The sequence below is a fragment of the Spinacia oleracea genome, chromosome 4 (assembly GCF_020520425.1).
Source record: "Spinacia oleracea cultivar Varoflay chromosome 4, BTI_SOV_V1, whole genome shotgun sequence".
Lineage (NCBI taxonomy): Eukaryota > Viridiplantae > Streptophyta > Magnoliopsida > Caryophyllales > Amaranthaceae > Spinacia > Spinacia oleracea.
Genome location: NC_079490.1, coordinates 167,514,008 through 167,537,401, shown reverse-complemented (window position 1 = coordinate 167,537,401; position 23,394 = coordinate 167,514,008). Strand labels below are relative to the sequence as shown.

At 35.3% G+C, this 23,394-nt stretch overlaps 2 protein-coding genes across 3 annotated transcripts; both read right to left on the bottom strand.

Moving 5' to 3' along the window:
* Window positions 1–1,579: 1,579 nt before the first annotated feature.
* Window positions 1,580–3,583, bottom strand: LOC110776122 (uncharacterized). Of its 2 annotated transcripts, none has more exons than XM_056826831.1 (2): window positions 3,442–3,583; window positions 1,580–2,055 (listed from the first exon to the last, which is right to left on the bottom strand). In XM_056826831.1, the coding sequence occupies exons 1-2, from the start codon at window positions 3,509–3,511 to the stop codon at window positions 1,769–1,771; spliced, it is 357 nt and encodes a 118-aa protein (XP_056682809.1). In that variant the 5' UTR covers window positions 3,512–3,583; the 3' UTR covers window positions 1,580–1,768. The 2 variants fall into 2 exon arrangements, with proteins under 2 accessions (XP_056682809.1, XP_056682808.1); XM_056826830.1 differs by having other exon boundaries at window positions 3,412–3,569.
* Window positions 3,584–5,733: 2,150 nt separating this feature from the next.
* On the bottom strand, window positions 5,734–7,074 carry LOC110776124 (uncharacterized). Its single transcript, XM_021980683.2, has one exon. It carries the CDS (start codon window positions 7,072–7,074, stop codon window positions 5,734–5,736), a length of 1,341 nt encoding a protein of 446 aa, XP_021836375.2.
* Window positions 7,075–23,394: the final 16,320 nt, after the last annotated feature.

Genomic DNA, 23,394 nt, shown 5'->3' with positions numbered 1-23,394 from the left:
CTTGAAATTCATGCTCTTCTGCCATTTTGTTTCAAATTCATATATTATCTCTCCCCTTTTGTCACGGAAATAGTGTTTCCCCCAAACAGATCTACAAAACCAATAGCAGACACCATAATAAGAACAAAAAAATTGAAATATTAAGCATTAATCATCAATAACTCATCGATTTCCGAGTGATTTTCCAGAAAATAAGAATAAATAAGGAAGTAGGAGGAAATCATGATAATATTTTTACAATAATGACAAAGTAATCGCAGATTTTAGAAATTAACCCTAACAAAAGAATAGCAAACACAAAATTATCAAATCAATGCATTTATGCGATTCAATAATACAAACAGATCGAATCAAGAAAAGCAATATGTCGAATTCATAGCAAATTTCGTCCTTGAACAAATTGAAGATTAAAAAATCTAAAAGAATTGAAGAATGGGGGAGAGAGATAAAAGAGTTACCCAACGCCGCCGACGGTTGAATCGAGGTACGTTTGAGAAAATTGCGTTAATCTTGAGCAAATTGGTGGAGTTTTGCTGGAGAGAGAGGCAGAGAGGAGTGAGAGGGGTAGAGAGGAGAGAGAATTGAATAAGCAGGATTTAGCGGAGGAAACGAGGAGACAAAATTTTATAGGCGCGTGAAGTCTCGCGCGAGTGGTCGAGATGGCTGGTCTTACCTACACGCGCTGGTAAGGCCGTCTTACCTAAAAGCTACCCAAGCCACAGAGGTAATTTTGTGTTTATGAATTTACAATTTTTGTTCTTATTTTCGGTTTTTCTTTGCTGAATTAGTTAAAATGTTGTAATTTTGTTTTTTTTTATTAATTAATAACTGTTTTTCTTTCTTTTTAAGGTAGAAATTTGGGAGTATGCAAAGTTCAATTCAACCGGCTCATTGCATCACTGATTTTACAAATTGGACGTTATTTAAATTTTAAACGATGTTGTTTTTTTTTGCTTCAAATCATAATGGTAATATTTTGATTAATTGCACTTTTTATATTAGAGGCCCATTTTTAAGACTAGAACAAGATTAGAACAGGGCCTCTAAAATGTTTAAGACGTCCCTGATTGTATATAAGATGGGTAGGGAATGCCTAAATGAGTAAATAGTTATACACTTTCCTTCAAAAAAAATAGTGGCTGAATAGTTAATCTAGCTAGTATAAATTAGTTATAATAATATAATATGGCCAAAGGTAGTATCTTACAACATAAAAATTTTATAAGGTAGTTTATTACAACATTTTTTTTATAAGGTACGTAGTTTTTCGCAAAAATCATATTTTATAAGGTAGTTTTTGACAAATTTGCCTTAAACATACTACAAATCTATAATATAAGTAGTTGTATCTATGAGTAAATTAGTTGAGCAATTACATAAATTAGTTATAGTATTATTCAAATAGTTACATGTATGAGCCAAATAGTGTCATGAGTGCTAGCTCGAACTTTTTTATTTTTAAAAGAAAAACTATCCGTATGATGGCAGCACCGCATAACAGCACCACAAATATGGTGTTATAGTTATAAAACAGTCTTTTAAAAAAAATGGTACTACGTATGACACAAATGCAAACATGTACACACAGAAATCTTTATTAATGGAATTACAACACATACACACATACACACATAATCTTTATTAATGGTATACACCCGACGTCCTCCAACAAAACAACACGAAGATCTTACAGGATCGCCATGAGAACACCTCGTACTTTTAACTTAAATGAACACCGTGATTAATTTGCTAGCCAATCTGCCGCCATTTAGAGCTTAGCACAAGCACCAACAATTAAATTAACACAATCTAAGCCTCTACAACAAAACGGTCCAAATGAACTGCAAAATTGTCCTTGTTGTGCGCATTGTAGCGTATTAGCTTCGTTTCCTACCACCATTTCAGCATCAGTTTTAAACAATTGCAATAGCGTTGGTTTTTCGACTGCGCTCGCCGCCGTATTTGGTTGCTGGATCACCATTTCTTCTACTATTATCACTTCATAACCTTCAGTAGTTTTCTCCACTCTAGTAGTAATTGGCAGATTCGAACGAGCTGAAATTAATTTGCAAAATATGATTAAGAACAAATTAATCGGGTGGGTATACTATTAGGTGTGTTCAAAATCTGGTCCGTACCGGAAAAATAGACCGGGACCGGACTGGTTTTAGACCAGACCGGTTAATTTTGGTCCGGTCTTTTGTCCTTTAAATTTGGTTTTCGGGTTTCCGGTCCGAATCGGAATTTTCTGGATCGGGCCGGTTGACCCGGTTTATGTGGAATAAATAATAATTAATCTTCTTTAGTGCGTTAATATCATGTGTTATTTTCTTTTGTTTTCCTACTTTTTAGTCTTCTATATCACTCTCTACTCCCTTTAAAATGGAGAACTAATGTTTGAAATATTTTCTAACTGTATTTAGTTTGGAAATAATAACCTCGAAAATTGTATAGAGGCATTTAATATTCGGTCCTGTCCGGTTTAAAACCGGATTGGAAAGAACCTTTTCAGCCCGATCTTCGGTCCACAAAGTCTCTTGATTCCGATTTCGGTTCCGGCTCGGTCCGAATTTGGACCGGCGCCCTTATGTACAATAGTACAAGAAATATTATAAAGCATACGTAAAGTTACCCTAAATTGGTAAGGGCTGAAGGGGTTATTCAAGTATGATAGACAATGTAATTGTTCTTGATTTTTGTTTAAATATAATGCTATTGGAAACTAGTGGCCAATAGTACTCAGTACTAATCACTTTATAATTCGGATAAATGGTAATTTTCTCTTATTTTTCACTAATAAGAAACAAAATCTGATTTTGTTATACTTAATGAAAAAATTCTTCTTGAAAAATTATTGTAGTACGTAAACAAATAAATTATTTATTAACACATGTACGTGGCACGAGACTTAACCTTATAATCATAAAAAAAAAATCATAAAATAATTAGATCAGAAGTCTCTTATTTCTTACAACTAATGTTTTTCTCTTTATAAAAAGAAAATAATAATTAAAAATCACACAAAATGTATCAATATGCGACTATGCGTAACCTTATTCTTTTTCTTTTTTTAAGGTAAGATGGAGTACCCTACTGCACTAGTACCTCACACAGGTATTTTCAGCCAACTTTGCAGGTCAGACTCATTGGAAGTGAGGGGGGATTATAGGGGAAATCCTCACCTCCAAAGATCCCCTAGTAGAATTTGATCTCATAACCTCAGGTTATGAAGCCAAACCTTTACCACTACACCAAGTCTTACTTAATTATGCGTAACCTTATTACCCTTTTAAATATAAAGACTATCAAACTTGGTTAAAACTCGTCCAAAGAACTAGATAAGAGATACCCCGATATAGTGCGTTGAATAAAATTACTACACACCCAAAGTAATAAAGAGAAGATTAGTACGGAGTAGTATAGAAGCACAAGATATTAAACCTGTTGTACTAATCAGGAAGATTAGTACTAAGATAACTGGGGTAAGAAGCCTCAACGATGCCCTCTCCATTTGCAAGTATTTTCAATGCAATTTTATACTTAAATTTGGAATTGATCGAAAGAATTGGTCTACAACACTTAACAATTGTAATTCATATTTATAGTCCTATGTTTAAAGGGGGCCATACCCGAAGCTTCATATTCAAGTTTTAATTAAAAGTAAATATTTCTGAGTAAAATAATTGAATAATGATAATTCATTTTTAAAATCATTAATGCGAAGATCCTGAATTATATTATACTACGTAGTTTGCTAAACCCAAAGTCTTATATCCAATCTGTCGCGATTATATTCTTTATGAACTCGTCTTAAATTACTTGTACTATTTTATTAAAGTCACTAAGTCCATTGTTTAATTATTACTCTTCCGTATTTTTTTTCTTTACGTTTTTCTTTATGAGTGTCTTAAAATATTTTTACATTTTCTTTTATGTTATCACATAAATGTTAAACATTTTATCAAAATTTGTGTCCAATAATTATTTTAACCAATTAAATTTATTGGGTCATATAATATTTCACGTTTTCATATTGGGACATTACAATTTTCTCATTTTTTCAATATCAGAATTTTGATTAAATTGAAAATATTATAAATAAACGTAATTTGCCCTGTTTAAATAAAAAAGTTAGAGGAATCTCAATGCACATTAATTAATCGTTAATAAACGTGTAAAAAATCAAACGCAAGGAACAAAAGAAAGGGGGGTATTTCTCTCATCTTTGCTGGAATCACTTTACTTATTGCTCCCCACATCTCTTTTTATTATTTACGCATTCGTTTTGGATGTTCTTTTTGGTTTTTATAGTTGGATATTTCCTTTTGTGTTATAACATAAATGCCCCTAATAGTATGCCAAAAATTGTGTCAACTAATTATGTTAACCAATTAAAATTATTAAGGCATTAATCTCTCACATTTCCAACTGAGATATTAAATCTCTCACGTTTTTTCAAATGTCCGGTTTTTATAAAAGTGAAAATATTATAAATAAACGTAATTTACATGGTTTAAATTTTTAAAAAAAAACAAAAAAACAAATCCACATTATCTAGTCGTTAAACCGTGTAAATAATACCGGCCAGTACTAAAGAATAAAAAGAGACAGATAGAATACTTCAGTACTTCCTATGAAAAAAAAATTCATCACTCACAATTTCAAAAAACAACAACCCACTTCCCACTAACTATAACTAAAAAAAGATTACGAATTAGCCCCACCATAAAATATAAAGTCAAATTATTTGCCTATAAGAGGAATAAATAACCCCTAGAAGTAAAGATGAAAAAGTAAAAATCATCATAAACAAAAAGGTACGAGTACAACATTATTAACGTATTCTCTTTATTCCATAATAATGTTCCAACTTAGAATTTTAACACAATTTACAATTAAATATATTTTTAAAAATTATTTTCAATACTCCGCACATAAGAAAAATATATTTATTTGGGGTTTTGTATGATTCATATCAATGAGTACTTTAATAATACTCCCTCCGTAATTTATTAGGAGTCACACTTACCATTTTCGGCTGTAATTTATTAGGAGTCACACATCATTTTTTAGTAACTTTTCTACCTCACCATCTAATTAAAAAAGATATTTACTTCGTATAATTTATCATATAATCCACCACCATATTAAACAATTCATTTCAGAAACCCATCCACCCCCCTCCTGACCTCCTCCAAAGTCAATGGTACCCACTTGTTTTACTTGAATAAAATATTTACTTCAACCCCACTTGCTTTATTATTTTATTTCATTCTACTATTCTTCCTTAATACCCGTGCCCGACCATATGTGAGTCCTAATATATTACGAAGGGAATATCAAAATTTTATATTTTTTTGGCTAATGTATAACTAGAGATATAAAAATATAAAATATACATTGACAAACATGGGCGTGAGAAGTAGCTCTCACTGCTAATGGAGTTGGTGTTTTGCTTTTGTTTGTTTAGTTTGTTACTCCCTCTGTTTCTAAATAAGTGTCACTTTTCTATAAAAGCGTTCCCTTATAAGTGTTCACTTTCCATTTTTGAACATACACTTTTCTTACTATTCCATAAATCATGATTATTGTTTCCTACACGTTCTACATTTTTTCCACTTTTCAATCCACACATCCACTTTTATTTGTACTTTATCAATAAACAATTATTTACTTTTTCCTTTCTAAAAAAAACATTCTCAATCATTACCTCTTACACATTTCTCATTTTTATTAATTACCGCACCATGGGCAGGCCTTCTTTCCAGCAGTGGACCATCCAGATAGCATGCCATATGCAGGAAAATCACTAATAGTCCACAAAAGGGCCGCGCGGAGGTTGAAATTCTGCTTGCTTGAGATGTCATAAGTCATAGCCCCAACCTCCCATAACTGTTTCAACTCTTCAATGAGCGGTTGCATGTACACATCCAAGTTTCCTTTAGGATTTTTAGGACCGGGAACGAGCAAAGAAAGGAACATGAATGGTCTTTTCATACACATCGATGGAGGCAAGTTGTATGGTGTAAGAATAACTGGCCAACATGAATATTGGGATCCAAATTTACCATGGGGGGCAAATCCATCCGTGCACAAACCAAGCCTGACATTTCGTGGCTTTGATGCGAAATTAGGAAAGGTTGTATCCAAGTGCTTCCATGCTTCACTATCACTAGGATGTGCGAAGGTGTTTTGAACTCGGGGATTCTTGGCATGCCAAGTCATATCATCTGAAATGTTCTTCTTAGCATACAACCTTTGTAACCTCGGTGTGATTGGAAAATAGATTAGAACTTTTGTTGGAACAAGCTTGCCCTTTGCAGTCTTCCTATACCGATCACTTCCACATACTCTATATTTATCTAACTGTGCATCACCTTTCCAGAAGAGCAAACAACCTTTAGGGCATGTGTGGATCCTCTCATGAGGAAGTTCCAAGCCCTTAAGAACCTTCTTTGTGCTATTGAAAGTTCTGCCCATTTGGTTGTTATTTGGAATCGCATCATTCAACAAAGATGCAAACCCATCCACACACCTGTGTTGTAAGTTGAATTCACATTTCAAACTTGCAATTCTTGATGCCATCTCCAACACAGATAGTTTGCTCCCTTCATATAATGGATCTCCAGCTGCCTTCAAAAGGTCTATAAACTTCTTAGCTTCATCATTTGGTTCTTCCTCAACTGAATTACCCTCTTCATTCAACAAATGCTCTTGATTATTTCCAAGAGCATCAATAACCATATCCCGATATGGATTTGGTTGAACACGCGAGGACTCTACTAAGTTTTCCCCTTGACATATCCATTGATAGTAATTACGAACAAACCCCTTCTTGTACAAATGTACTCTAACTGTTTCAGTATCATGGAAACGTCTGTTATCACACAAGGGGCATGGGCATCTTATTTTGTCACCATCATTGCATGTTGGATGCTCTTTGCAAAACTCAATGAACTCTCCAACCCCCTTGAGAAAGTCAGGCTTAAGATTGCGCCCATCGAGTCTATCATACATCCAACTACGCTCTCTTCTTTTCATGTTACCAAGTTCTACACATCTCACAAAAAACATGTTACTAACCAATCTCAGCACATCTCACACTAATCATGTTACTAAACCTACTATATAGTCTACTTAACGTTCAAAGTTTTTTAAATAAACACTCAAATAATTGTAAATATTAATTATATAAAAATCAATAATTATTAATGATATAAAGTTCGAAATTTTATTAATGATATAAAAATCAATAAGTTACTTATAAATTATATAAAGATCAATAATTACTTAAACACAAGCCAATAAGAATATAAATCAAATATAAATAATAAAATACATTTACAATAAACATGCACAAATTTATTCAATACAATTACTTACTACTCAAATTCAATCTCTAAATTATTCGGTGTTTCTCATATACATACATCAATTTAAATATGGTGGATATATAAAGCCCATAATCAAGTAGCAAAACTACAACTCCATAAAATTTCCATACTTTTCTAACAAGGCATTCCATAAATTCCTTGAATAAACTACCATAATAAGTCATTAATTCAACAAAATTAGAAGAGAAAAAATGTTACCTCCAAAGATCGCAGAGTTCACAGAGTTCTTGAGAAAAACTACATTATATATAAACAACAAAATTAGGGTTTGGAAAATTAAATCATTATATCATGACAAATTAAGACCAACAACTCTAGGATCTACAACTACAAGAACAACACATATGCAACGAACAATACCCATTTCTCCAAGCATACATCAATTAAGAACTACCTGACTGCGGCAACAAACTGCCAAGAGAAGCAGCATTAACACCACCTCCCACTAAATTTCACCAACCCCAGCAGCATCCGCATATTCTGATGAGCACACAAGGGTGGGTGAGCACACAAATAATGAAATTATAAACAACTTTTTTCACCAAAACAAGTTCATTCTAACCTTCTGCTCTACCTATCTATCTTCATTCTAAGCTTTTTACAAATAATCAAATTATACAAAAAACCCAAAGCCATAAATCTACAAATAGACCAGATTCTAAAAAGTTAGGGTTTGAACACATTGAACCAAAATCAATAAATCAAAAGGAACAAAGATTACCTGGTTAATTGGGTGTGTCGACGACTCGCGAGAAAGAGTGACAGCGGCGGTGGGGTAGGGCTGGCGGCGGTGGGCGTGGGGGTGGGGCTGGCGGCTTTGGCGAGGGCTGTTGGCTTCGCCCAAATCGGTGGCCGACGACTCGCGAGGAAGAGTGACAGCGGCGGTGGGTTGGGGCTGGCGGCGGTGGGGATGGGGGTGGGGCTGGCAGCGTCGGTCAGGATTGTTGGCTTCACCCAATTCGGTGGTCGACTTTAACCCAATTCTAAGCTCCGTTCCTGATAGTATAGAAACTAAGGGTTTCCTTTTCTCCCAAGTTTCCTCTCTCGGTGCACGTTAGCTTAACGTGAGCCGTAGCCATGGCAAGAAAAACTGGGTCGAAAGCTCAAGGAAACAGGCATGGAAATGGCAATGGAAGACCACGAGGACCATCTTCAGACTCCCAAGCGCTGAAAACTCGTTCGATGGACGAAGTTCTGGGCGTAGAGGCTTTGGATTTTGGGATTGAGAATGAAGTTTTCACTCCAAAATCTGGATTGCGACATCTCCAGGTTCGATCAGAAGTTCGTCATTCATTCAATGAATTCATGGAAGTCATCCATGGTTCAGCAAAACAGATGAATGCAGGTACTACTCGATCTTAGCTGGATATTGGTATGGTTTCAATACCCATTTTACAACAATTTGATGACGCTGCTAAATCTGAGCATAGTGATAATCATAGTGAATCAACTACTGATCATAATGATGCGATTCCACCCATAGTGAATTCAGTTCATATTGAAATAGATGATATACAGGATGAGATTGATTTCTGGAATTCTGCTGTTGTTTGTTATGTAGTGGGTGCAAACCCTCCTGTTCATGTGATGGAGGGATATTTTAGGAGAATATGGAGGAATTTTAAAGTGGATAAAGTGGTGATGGTGAAGAAAGGAGTATTTCTGGTGCGATTTATGACAATGGAGGCAAGAGATACAGTGTTAACTGGTCATTACTTCTTTGATAAGAAACCCCTAATTGTTAGACCTTGGTCTGTGGATATGGACATGGAAAAGGAAGAAGTACAGGTTATCCCTATTTGGATTCAATTGAGATTGAACTTCAAATATTGGGGTGAAAAAGCTCTGTTTAAAATAGTGGGGCAGATTGGCAATCCAGTTAAGAGAGATTCAGCCACTATTAATAGGGACAAGCTACACTATGCTAGAGTTATGGTGGAAGTGCCAATGAATCAGAAACTACCTGAGTCTGTTTCTTTTGTGAATGAGCATGGCATGATAACTCAGGTGGAATTGAGATATGAATGGAGGCCAACACTCTGTGAGAAATGTCAGTTGATTGGGCATACTGAATCAGAATGTAGACAGAACAAAGCCAAGAAAGTGTGGGTGCAGAAACAGGTTCAACCTGTGCATCAAGTAAGACCTCAAGAGGTGGAAGTGGATCAAGAGGGATTTCAGAGGGCACTTAGACCAATAAGAGTGAGAGTTTCTTCTGTGGAACCCACTCAGACTGCAAATCCTTTCCAGTTACTTAATGATGAGCAACAGGAGCAAGCTTCTCCACAACTGCAAGACAGTTCTGGTGATCACAGATGTGTCAGTGAACAAATGGGGAGTTTAATTGGAAGAGGGAACTCTTCTTCTCCTCAGGGATAGGATATTGTTAGGAAATTATGCAACTTTCCTAATGAATTAGATTAGTAGGAATAACAATAATATTTAAAATGACACACACAAACAAATTGATTATCCGATAAGTGTTATAATCTCTAAATACCGTGCAAAACTTTTACTGAAAAAATAAATAATACACAAGTGTTCACAACACTTATTGTAACTCACAACCTATACGCACCCCAATTACACCCAAGAATTTTTCTCTAAAAATTCTTTTAAAGATTTTCTCTCTCTCTCTCCTTTATATTTCTTTTTGTTTTTGGGATGATTATTACAAACAATATAACCTACGTTTATATAGTTTTTAGTTTGCTTAATATAGGTTGTTTAAATTAGCAAACTTTTCTTTCCTATCAATTTTAAGACATTGCATGCATGTATTCTAAGGATTACATTGATTTATTATTTTAACTAAAAATAATAATGGTTGTTAATATCCAACAATCTCCCACTTGAAGACTGATTTTAATCTGTCTTCACACCTTACTCCATGGAGTACAACTTTCTCGTATGTTACTCATGCATGCCAACTAAAGTGGAACATAACTTTAGTTTGTCAATAGTCACCGCCTTTGTTAACATATCTGCCGGATTCATAGTTCCTTGAACTTTTTCCAATTTTAACACTTCATCCTCTAGTAAAGATCGGATAAAATGATTTCGAAGCCCAATATGCTTTGTTCGAGAATGGAATGCTGAATTCTTTGCCAAGTGTATCGCACTCTGACTATCACTATATAGAACATTATTCTCCTGCTTGAATCCCAACTCAGTTAACAAACCTTGAAGCCATATCATCTCTTTACTGGCTTCAGTTACTGCTACATATTCAGCCTCTGTAGTGGATAAAGCAACAATCTTCTGTAACTGCGACATCCAACTAACCGTTGTATTTCCAACTGTGAATATATAGCCGGTGGTGCTCTTTCTATGGTCGACTTCACCTCCAAAGTCTGCATCTACATAACCTTGTACTTTTAATTCACCTTTACCAAAGTACAAACACTTCTCTGTGGTACCTCGTAGATACCTCAAAATCCATTTCACTGCTTCCCAATGAACTTTTCCTGGATTTGACATAAACCTGCTAACAACTCCCACTGCATGTCCAATATCTGGTCTTGTACAAACCATTGCATACATCAAACTCCCAATGGCTGATGCATAAGGAACCTTAGCCATATAATCTTTATCTTCCTCCGTCTGAGGGCACTGATCATTGGATAACCGAAAGTGACTTGCCAAGGGTGTACTAACTGGCTTGGATTCACTCATATTGAATCTCTGTAAAACACGTTTGATGTACTCTGATTGAGATAATTGCAAAGTACCTTTATGCTTATCTTTTGTAATTTGCATTCCAAGAATCTTCTTTGCTGGACCTAAGTCCTTCATATCAAACTCCTTAGACAGTTGCTGCTTCAACCTTTTAATATCATCCATATTTGGACCTGTTACTAACATATCATCGACATAAAGTAGTAAGATGATATAACTGGACTGATATCTTTTAATGTAGCAACAGTGGTCTGCATTGCACTTCTGGAAATCTTCCTTGTGCATAAAGCTATCAAACTTTTTATACCACTGTCTCGGGGCTTGTTTTAGGCCATACAAACTTTTCTTAAGTTTGCACACCATATTTTCTTTCTTACTTTTTAAGAAGCCTTCTGGTTGATGCATATATATCTCTTCATCCAGATCCCCATGAAGAAATGCAGTCTTCACATCTAATTGCTCAAGATGAAGATCTTCAATGGCAACAATACTCAACACTGTTCTGATGGTATTGAGTTTCACAACAGGTGCAAAAATCTCATTGTAGTCAATTCCTTCTTTCTGTTGGAATCCCTTGACTACTAATCGATCTTTGTATCTCTTGCAACCATCATGTTCCTTTTTCACTCGATATACCCATTTATTGTGAAGGGCTTTCTTACCTATGGGTAACTCAATTAGTTCCCATGTCTGGTTTGAGATCAAAGATTGCATCTCATCTTTCATTGCAAGCTCCCACTTGCTAGCATCACTGGTCTGACATGCTTCATTATAGCATTCAGGCTCTCCCTCATCAGTCAATAACAGATAATTCATATATTTTCTGTTTGGCACATGTGGACGAGTAGTCCTCCTCAATACTGGTACCGGACTAGAAGATTGTGGCATGTTGGACTGTGGCATAGTGATTTGTCCAATGGATTCATTTTGTTGAGGTTCCCTTACAATTGACTCTGTCATTGTACTATCCGGGACATAATCTTCATCAACAAACATCGGCCCACTCTGTATTGAGTCGCTGGCATCAGTTTTGTGTCTATCCTTGTACATAACTCTTTCATTGAAAATCACATCTCTAGTACGGATCACCTTTTTGTTTTCATCATCCCAGATGCGGTATCCAAACTCATCCCCACCATATCCAATGAAAGTACATTTCTTAGATTTAGGATCAAGCTTATTCCTGCCTTGATCACTAATATGCACATATGCTACACAACCGAATACCTTTAAGTGAGATAAACTTATCTCTTTTCCACTCCATACCTCTTCTGGTATTTTGTATTCTAACGGAGTTGATGGTCCTCGGTTGATCAAGTAAGATGATGTGTTGACTGCTTCTGCCCAGAACTGCTTCGGTGAACCAGACTGTATACGAATGCTTCTGGCTCTTTCTGTCAACGTTCGGTTCATACGCTCAGCTACACCATTGTGTTGAGGTGTACCAGGTACGGTTCTCTCCATCCTTATTCCATGATCATAGCAAAACTTCTTGAACGTGGTGTCTTCATATTCACCACCATTGTCAGTTCTGAACTTTTTGATTTTCAGACCTGTCTCATTTTCAACCATAGCTTTCCATCTCTTGAAAACTTCAAACACTTCAGATTTATGTTTTAGAAAGTAAACCCATACCTTTCGAGAATGATCATCAATAAAAGTGACAAAGTAGTGCTTTCCTCCGATGGATGAAGTAGTTGTTGGTCCCCAAACATCGGAGTGAACAAGCTCCAACTTTTCTTTCTTTGGGGTTCTACCACTAGTCTGAAAGCTTACCCTCTTCTGCTTTCCAAGTATGCATTCCTCACACATGTCTACTTCAACAGACTGTAACTCTGGAACTTTTCCTTTCGAATGCATAAGCTTCATCCCTTTCTCACTCATGTGGCCAAGTCTTTGGTGCCACAATTTGGAATTTTCATTTCCCGCTGCAATTGCAACTGAACAACACGCCCCTGCTGTCATATAAAGAGTACCACTCTTTTTACCATGCGCAATTGTCATTGCACCTTTTGAAATCTTCCAATTATCACCTTGGAAGTTTGTAGTGTAGCCTTCGCTAGCCAACTGCCCGACTGAGATCAAGTTTTTTCTTAGGTCGGGAATATGCCTGACATCTTTCAGCTCCTAAACTGACCCATTTAACTTAATCTTCACTACACCTTTACCAACAATATCACAAGGTTGATCATCACCAAGATATACTTTCCCAAGGTTTCCAAGGACATACCTCTCGAAGAAATCTTTCTTCGAAGTAGCGTGGAATGATTCTCCAGAGTCTAACACCCAAGACTCTTCCTTGCTCTCTAGAGAGCATATCAACGCATCATCTCCTTCCAAGGTAGAAGTGATATTTGCTTCTGCCTTTGCTTCTTGATTTTTCGGTGCACTCTTGCACTGATTTTTGTAGTGCCCAATCTTCCCACAATTCCAACACTCGATAGTTTTCGAGCTTGTTGAATTAATGGGAGTCCTTGATTTCGATCTCCCATTTCTAGATTTACCTTGATAGCTTGATCTTCCACGTTCATTCCTTCTGGTTGAATTTCTTCCTCTTGACTCTGTATGCAATACTGAAGAGGATGATGATTCACCCGACTCTCTCCGTCGGATCTCTTCACTGAGAACCAGATCACGAACGTCGTCAAATTTCAACTTATTGCTTCCTGACGAGCTACTCACAGCTGTGACTGTAGCACTCCAGCTATCTGGTAATGAAGACAAAAGTATCAATGCTCGAACTTCATCTTCAAAATCTATTTCGACTGAACTTAATTGAGTTGTGACTGAATTAAGTTCGTTGAGATGTTGAGCTACCGATGCACCTTCCGTCATCCGCAAATTGAATAACCGCCTCATTAAATGAACTTTATTAGAGGCTGATGGCTTCTCATACATATTTGAGAGAGCTTTCATAAGACCTGCCGTAGTCTTTTCCTTTGCTATATTAAAAGCAACATTGCGCGATAACGTTAATCGGATAACTCCGAGGGCTTGTCTGTCAAGAAGATTCCAATCTTCATCTTTCATTCCCTCTGGCATAGTTTCCGAGAGAGGTTCATAAAGCTTTTTATGGTATAGGTAATCTTCAATCTGCATCTTCCAAAATCCAAAATCTGCACCATCGAATTTCTCGAGTTTTATCTTTCCTTCATCTGCAGCCATTGCTCCCACTTAAATCTAACTTTGTTGGATCGTATTTGACAATTCGTCTATGGATACGAACAGAATTTACCAACTCGGCTCTGATACCAGTTGTTAGGAAATTATGCAACTTTCCTAATGAATTAGATTAGTAGGAATAACAATAATATTTAAAATAACACACACAAACAAATTGATCATCCGATAAGTGTTATAATCTCTAAATACCGTGCAAAACTTTTACTGAAAAAATAAATAATACACAAGTGTTCACAACACTTATTGTAACTCACAACCTATACGCACCCCAATTACACCCAAGAATTTTTCTCTAAAAATTCTTTTAAAGATTTTCTCTCTCTCTCTCTTCTCCTTTATATTTCTTTTTGTTTTTGGGATGATTATTACAAACAATATAACCTACGTTTATATAGTTTTTAGTTTGCTTAATATAGGTTGTTTAAATTAGCAAACTTTTCTTTCCTATCAATTTTAAGACATTGCATGCATGTATTCTAAGGATTACATTGATTTATTATTTTAACTAAAAATAATAATGGTTGTTAATATCCAACAGATATTAAGTTGGAATGTTAGGGGGCTCAATTCATCCCAGAAGCAGAGTGAAGTGTGTAGATTCATTCAGCAGCATGGAATTGGATTGGTTGGTCTCCTAGAGCACAAGGTAAAGTTGCCAAATCTGGGTAAACTTTATCAGAAGATTTTCTCTGGTTGGTGTTTCACTAGCAACTCAAGATTCCATTCTGGAGGTAGAATAATTGTGGCTTGGAATCCTGGTAGTTTCACTGTCAGCATTTTGTCTGTTACAGCTCAGCATATTCACTGTCATGTCACTCTTATGAGTGGTATGCCAGCTTTCTTTTGCACTTTTGTGTATGCTTTCAATGATATTAATCAGAGAGAGAGTTTACGGAGTGATTTGAGAGTTTTGAATACTCAGGATCCTTGGATTCTTTGTGGAGATTTTAACTGTGTGATGAACATAGAGGAGAGAATTGGTTCTGCTGTTAGACAATCTGAAATTGCTGACATTAATGCTTGTATGCACTGCTGTGGCATGGAAGATATCAAAAGTAGTGGTCATTTCTTTACTTGGAACAATAAGCAGGAAGGAGAAAATAGGGTCTTTTCTAAACTGGATAGGGTTCTTGCTAACCCTAAATGGTTTGATTCTTATTCTGCTGCTGAGGTGTGTTTTCTGAGTGAAGGTGCTTTTGATCACTCACCTGGGTTGCTCACTGTTTATCCTAAGAATAATGGGGGGAAGAAACCTTTTAAGTACTTCACTATGTGGAAAAGTTCTCCAAAGTTTAGTGAGATTGTTAAGACTCAATGGGATAGACCCATTTCTGGAAGTAAGATGTTTGGAGTGGTTTCTAAGTTGAAGAGAGTGAAGTTGGCTTTGAAAGAGCTTAATAAGACTGGTTTTTCTGATGTACATGTTGCAGACTTGAAGGCCTATCATGACTTATTAGCTGCTCAAGAAGCTATGCATCTTCATCCTGCTGATCATTCACTTGCTAATGAAGAGCTAGATACTATTAAGACATACAAAGATAAACATCAGGTTTATTTGGATTTTTTGAGGCAAAAAGCTAAAGTTGAGTGGATCAAGAGTGGGGATGAGAACACTGCTGTGTTTCACCAGAGTATTAAAAGAAGAAATTTGCAGAATCAAGTGTATAGTATTCATGATAAGAATGGAGTTTGGAGAGATAATCCTACTGAGGTTACTAGTGCTTTCTTGGAGTATTATGAATGTTTATTGGGTGGTAATAGTACTCAAAAAGCTGAAGATATTTCTCATATAGTTCAAACAGGTCCACTGGTTACTGATGCTCACAGAGCTATTCTAAATGCTCCTTACACTAGAGAAGAGGTGAAGAATGCTTTATGGTCTATTCCAGGTGTGAAAGCACCAGGGACAGATGGATTTGGATCCTTCTTTTACAGAGATGCTTGGCACATAGTGGGGGATGATGTGATTGCTGCTGTGTTAGATGTTCTGCAGAGTGGCAAATTGTTGAAGGAGCTGAATCGTACTGTAATTACCCTTATTCCCAAAACTAAATGCCCAAAAAATGTGAGTGAATACAGACCTATATCTTGCTGTAATACCTTATATAAATGTGTTACCAAGGTATTGTGTGGGAGAATGAGATAGATCTTGCCTGATCTTATCCAGGAGAATCAGGGTGGTTTTGTTCATGGGAGGTACATTGTTCACAATATCATGGTGATCCAAGATTTGGTTAAGCAGTATGGTAGGAAATCAGTTAAGCCTAGCTGTTTAATGAAAATAGATTTACAAAAGGCATATGATACAGTGGATTGGGGGTTTCTGAAATCTATGCTTGAGCAGTTGGGTTTCCCTAATTCCTTTGTGCAGATTGTTATGGAGTGTGTTACTACTCCCATGTTTTCTTTGATGGTTAATGGCTCAATGCAAGGGTTTTTCAAATCCAAAAGAGGGTTGAGACAAGGTGATCCCATGTCACCCTTGTTATTTCTCATCTGCATGGAATATTTATCAAGAATTCTTCAGAAAATGAGTGCTCTCCCTCAGTTTCAGTTTCACCCAAGGTGCAGAGATATTAAGCTCACTCACTTGTGTTTTGCTGATGATCTGATCCTGTGTAGCAAAGGTGACTTTCCTTCCATTTATCTTCTGTTGCAAGCTTTCAAATTGTTCTCCATAACCTCTGGTTTGTCTGCTAATATTCAAAAATCCTCTGTTTATTGTCATGGTATGACTGAATCTGATGTAACTAGAGTGATTGTTGCTTCTGGTTTTACTAGAAGTGCTTTACCTTTTAGGTATTTGGGAGTTCCAATTTGTTCAAAGAAAATTACAGCAGCTCAGTGTGAGATGTTGGTGGATAAAATGACTGCTAGAATCAAAGTATGGAGTTCTAGGAACCTCTCTTATACAGCTAGAATGCAATTGATTAATGCTGTTTTGCTTAGTATCCATATGTATTGGTCCCAGATTTATATTTTGCCTAAGAGTGTTCTAAAAGAGATTACCAAAATTTGTAGATCCTTCTTATGGAGTGGACAGGCTTATAGCTCTAAGCCAAGTTACATAGCTTGGGAGCAGACTTTTTGTGATAAGAATCAAGGTGGTCTTGGTTTTAGGAATGTGGAGGTGTGGAATGTGGCTAATCTGGGGAAGTATGTTTGGGCTGTAGCCAATAAGCAAGATAACATCTGGATAAAATGGATCAATTCAGTTTATGTTAAGGATGGGGATTGGTGGGATTTTGTCCCTACTAGTGCTTCTAGTTGGTACTGGAAGAAAATCTGTGATACTAAAGAACAAATCAAGCAAGTGTTTACTGCTACTGAATTCTGCAATATGCCTAAATATTCTGTGAAATTGGTGTATAATAAGCTCATTGATTCCAAGCCCATGGTTCACTGGGACAAGATGGTCTGGAATAGGCTTACTGTGCCAAAACATAGGTTCATCTCTTGGTTGGCAATTCAGCACAGATTGCAAACAACAGCAAAAATGGCAAGAATTGGAGTTAGCTCAACTTCAGATTGTCTTCTCTGTGGTCAAGCCCCTGAAGATCATGAACACTTGTTCTTCAAGTGTCCTTACAGTAGCAGATGTCTCACTGATTTGAAGAGTTGGTTGGGGATTCAAAGCTCCCTTACTACCTTACAGAGAGGAGTTAGACAACTGTCTAACAGCAACAGTTCCAAATTTAGGAAAAGTGTTATGTATGCTAGCATGGTTGCTTTGATCTATCTGATCTGGAGGAGTAGAAATAGTAGTTTCTGGGATAAAGCTTTCCCTACTGTTTTGAATGTAATGACTCTTTTAAAGCAGACAGTTAAGAGTAGAGTGATGGCTGTAATGCCAAAGAATGTAAGTAGGAAGGATAGTTTGTGGTTTCAGAATCTCTGAAACTTAGTTGTGTTGTGCTTGCTCTTGTGAGGAATGGTCCAACCTAGTTGGTTTGTTCCCGTTGAGTTAGCCTAGGTTGTATTCTGTTTTGTGGAAATTAATATTATCCTTACTTGCTTAGCAAAAAAAAAAAAAAAAGCTCCGTTCCTTTTTTTTCTAGAATGTACAATGAGGAGTTCAGTTGGTCGTAGCTGCTATAATTTTTTTATTTTATTTTAACGACCGCTAAACCGGTCGGATTAATTAAATAAGCGGTTGGTAAAATTTTAAATATATTTTTGAACTAATCGGATTTTTACTGACTATTAGTTAGTCGGAACGCATGGAAAAGCAGTCGCTAATTGGTAATTTTAAAAAATAACGACCGCTTCTTCATCGGTCGGTAAATTACCGACCGCTTTAATTTTGGTCGATAAATTTAGTTTTACCAACCACTTTTGTGGCGGTCGGTAATTTTGATCGGTAATCAAGCGCTTTCTTGTAGTGCCACTCTCTATAAATGAGACTTATTTAGGAATGGAGGGATTACATTGTTTTGTAGTTTCAACATTTTGTTTTGTTTTTAGGGGCCTAATCCCCACATCATTCTAATCCCCACATCATTCAAAAAAAAGCATAAAAAGTAGAAATTGTAACATAATTATGAAACGAAAGGAATCGCATATCTTAGTCAAACTTACCAGTTAACATCATGCATTCATGCATATCAGCACAGCATGACAGCATATGAGTGAATCAATTAATTTACGTACCAGCTAACATCATGCAATCATGCATATCTTAGTCAAACTATAACGAATTATCTTATTCATGACGAAAAATGTAATTAGATGATTTCAGAAAGAAAAAATAAAAGTACATAAAGAATAAATTATGAATTCCATCTACCCTCGCGGGCCTCGCTACAATTTATTAGTTTTAAAATACTTGATCATAGAATTATTTTAATTTATTTCATCCTTATCCATTCAAAACCTTATGGTATTTTTGAGGAAATTCAAGGTTACGTTCACAAAATCGCAAGTAATCCTGTTTCGCTTGGACCATTTTAAATGGTCAATTGACCAATTTGGTAAAAAGAAAATGGTAGTTGAGCAACAATTTGGTACTAAAAGTGGATCGAGCCTTAAATTGCTACAAAAGGTCTTGCGCGCACTAGGTTTACAATAAACTTATTGTACACCAAAATAACTTTTACCCATTTTTTTGTAACTTTAACCTAGTTTTGATTAACTTTTATATTAGTAAAAAAAAATTTGATAGAAATGGTTAAATGATTAATTTTAAACATTATTAGTGGTTTTGAAGAAATATGTTTTATTGAAATGAAAAAATTTATCACTAAAAAATAGATAACTTTTACATATATAAGCTCAACTTTTAAACATTTTGAGTTAATTTTTACTCCGATGTACAATATTTATTGTACACCCTTTGTAAATAAGAATTTGTGAAATCGCTAAATAAAAAGCAAATTCAGTGATAATTAGGTAATAAACTAGTTTAGGGCCCGTGCAACGCACAGCTACTGCTAAAACATTTTTTTTTAATAGTAACTAAAAGACTTGTGATATTAGGAAAACATGAAAGTAAAAAGGATATATGAAAAAGTATAAATTCAAAGTTGTGTAAAAAAAATATTCAAATGAACTAAATTTGCATATTACTATACAAAGTTAAAACTTATAGTCGTTTACTTGTATGTAGAATGATCTAACAACGTTAACCAAACCCGAATGACTCAAGACTAATTTTCGAAAAGACCCGAGCATAACCGAGTTAGTCAAATACAACATATTTTGAATTGAGTAAAATCTTGATAAATAAACTTATATGTTAGTCTACTTACCATGTATTATATATTATTTTAATTAACATTCTTACTTATCAGTGACCATGTATTATATTATTAATAGTAGACTAACATTAGAAGTTCATTTATCAATATTTTTTATAATTCTTATCAGATTAAAAAGTTATAATAATACATAAATAAAATTATATCATAAAGGAAAAAATAATATTGATTTAGCTTTCCTCCAATAATATATTATGCAATACACATCTATGGTAATTAAAATATATTTTTATCTTAGTTTCCTAAAAAAACGTAATGTAATTTATTTATTTTAAAGTAAAAAATAAAAAAAAATATTTAGACGGGAAAAAATCGCACCAGGAAATGACACGTGTCATTCCTGGTGTCCCTTTTAGTATATAGTAATAGAAGTTACGTTCGGTGACAGTTGGGCCACAAATTTGAACTAAGCTTGCAAAAACCCACACGTGGATGCATTTTCAATAAACTACATAAAACGTCCTTACTTTTTTATTTAATTTTTTAAAATTTAACATTTCCAATGTTTGTAGAATGAGTGATGTATCGTGTTTTTAGATGAAAAACACACATCGCGTATTTAAATCTAGTAATATAAATTCGAAAACTTTTGTTGGGACATTGTTCATCACATTTCAAACGGAGAACTCCTGGGCTCCTGGCCAAATAAAATCCAAATATTAAATAATGATCGAATGAAATAGGTTCAGAAAAAATAAATAGAACAACTATTGTCTGACATCAAACTATTTTATTTTTACAAGGAAAGGTAACATCAAACTATATGTAGTATATATATATTGGAGTATATTTTTATTAAAACAAAAACATACTCCGTACACAGGTAAATTTAGTTAAATCATTTAAGAAAAATAACCAGATTTCACTAGTGAAAATATAAACATGGAAACTTTTCTTTATTCTTTTGTTCCTTTATTACATTAGGAAAAAAAAACACAACATTAACATAAACTAAGAAAATGGACTCTAACCTGGGTTTCATACTTTCATGTACCTGAGATTACATTAAAATTTAGAAATATTTGTCAGAAATGACCTTTTATAATCCAAAAATTGTGACAAATGACCTTTTAAAAAAAGTTGTGAGATAGGACCCAAATCATGTTTTTTTTGTTGTGAATAGGGACCAAGGTCACAAAATTTGCAAAAATCCCCTTTGATTGTCGTGACATTTCGTACAAGATAATAGTGAAAGCCCCAATTTTTTGCTCCAATTTCTCCAATTTGTAAAAACTTTAAATTAGGGTTCATAAGTTAATTAATTTTTGAGCAGCTTCTTTATTTGCCAATGGGATTGAGAATGTGCAAATAGCTTCTGCTTGTGTTTTGGAGAACCTTTCTTCAGAATCCAAAACTTGGACCAAAAAAGCTTGAGTTTTTCTCAAATGGAGGAAGAAAATGACGAAGTTTTTTTTTTTGTTTTTTTGTAAAGGTAACTGAGTTAGTTAAGGGGAATAAGGAGGGAATTTTTTGGAGGGAAGAGATTTTTTAAAAAAATCGTTAACTAGGGTCACGTGCCGTTCACGTGACAGTCTACTCCGGAAAATTGGGTTTGACCGCCGGAAAAGCGACCTTGGTCCCTATTTGTTGATTCTGAGTTTTGATGATGACAACGCAAACTTCCTAATCGTTGTTTAAGTGTTTTTGTAATGCAAAGTTAGGGAGTGCCTGAGTAGGACAAACTAAGCATGTGGAACAAACACCAAGCAATGCAGGGAATCCTAAAGAATCGATCAAGTTTGCAAATATAAAGATGGTTGATCCTAAGGATGGTTGTTCCCAAAGAAGGTTGTTCCCAAAGAAGGCTGTTCCCAAGGAAGGCTGTTCCCAAAGAAGGTTGTTCCCAAGGAAGGTTGTTCTCAAAGATGGCTGTTCCCAAAGACGATTGTTCCCAAGACAGCGGGAACAGCTGTTCCTAAGACGGCTGTTCCTAAGACGGCTGTTCCCACGACGGCTGTTCCCAAGACGGCTGTTCCCAAGACGGCTGTTCCCAAAGACGGTTGCTCCTAAAGCAGGCTGATCCTCAACGACTGATCCTAAGCAAGTTATTAAGGTGTTCCTCATATATTATAAGGATCATCAATGTTCCGGAGAAGGAACAATGCATGAAGCGTTCAAGCGAAGCTTCAAAAGGTGCCAACATAGAAGCTACAACATATGAGTTTATGTTTAGATTTTATGTAAGTGTTTTAATAACGTTTATGCATAATATGGAACAAAAGGAACACGTGTGTTTTAATATGTTTGAGAAAATAGTTTTTGTAAATAAAATAAAGTTTTATAAAGGAAAATCTTTTGGAAAATAAATAAAACGATTTTGAGAAAATCAACATTGGATTCTGATTTAGAATTCCTTGTTTTCCAAGAAAAGGTTTTTACTTGTTCCTAAAACTACTCCCACTATTTTCTCTAAAATTGAACGTGTTAAAAGTGGTTTGAAGAAGTCTCCCTGTTTCTCTCAATCAACGTGCACGTTACTGCTCCCAGTAACTGTTAGTGGCCGTTGAGGGGAACATGGGAAACTGACCAAGAAAGTTCTTCTATAAAAGGAAAAGGTTTTTCATTTCTCAAATCACAACTGACAACGCACAATATTTCTAAAGAGCTTAAGAGTTTTATCAAAAGTCAGTTTACAAAAGAGCGTGTTCCTAGAGTTTCTGTATTATTCATAAGCTTTATTGATTACTAGAAGTTTCAAATACATCGAGTTGTAATTTGGGGTACAAGGGTTGAGTGATCCTAAAGTGACTTAGAGTCAAGTCAGTAAAAGAGTGTGAAAGGAACAAGGCACTGTAATCAAAGGGGATTGCAGTGGGGAACTCGTGTTCAGGTGGAACTCGAGTTATTGAGTGTGTTGTATTCGAGCGATTACAATATATAAAAGAGTTTGAGGTTTTTGCTTCTTGATAAGGATCAAGAAGTTTCCTCAGTTTTCACAATCTTCGTATTAATTTGATAGCTGTTCCTTTAATTTCTAAATTCCGCAAAGGAACAACCTAAGTTCACGAAAACAATTCACCCCCCCCTCTTGTCAAGTGTTCCTACTAGAATATCACTATTCACAACATAAAAAAATGATTTGGGTCCTATCTCACAACATTTTTTTTTAAAAGGTCATTTTTCACAATTTTTGGATTATAAAAGGTCATTTCTGACAAAAATTTCTAAAATTTATAACAAAAGAAAAACAAATCCCACTAGAAAAAGGTGATTTCTCCAGTCTAAAACGCTTGATTAAAGATTTGAAACTGCTATACAGATAAACCTCACCAAAATTGATTCCAACATACTGTTGTTATGATTGTTTGTATGTGCTTCAAAACTTGATCGTGTAACCTTCAAGTTCCAAACAATGCACCTATTAACCGAAGCCATTCACAAAA

Excerpts from the sequence above, each read along its gene's own strand:
- LOC110776122 (XM_056826830.1), bottom strand. The coding sequence starts at position 3,511 with ATGGAGAGGGCATCGTTGAGGCTTCTTACCCCAGTTATCTTAGTACTA. Across the intron at positions 2,056-3,411 it reads TTGTGCTTCTATACTACTCC|CTCGTTCGAATCTGCCAATT; the intron begins GTACTAATCTTC and ends AATTAATTTCAG.
- LOC110776124 (XM_021980683.2), bottom strand. The coding sequence starts at position 7,074 with ATGTTTTTTGTGAGATGTGTAGAACTTGGTAACATGAAAAGAAGAGAG.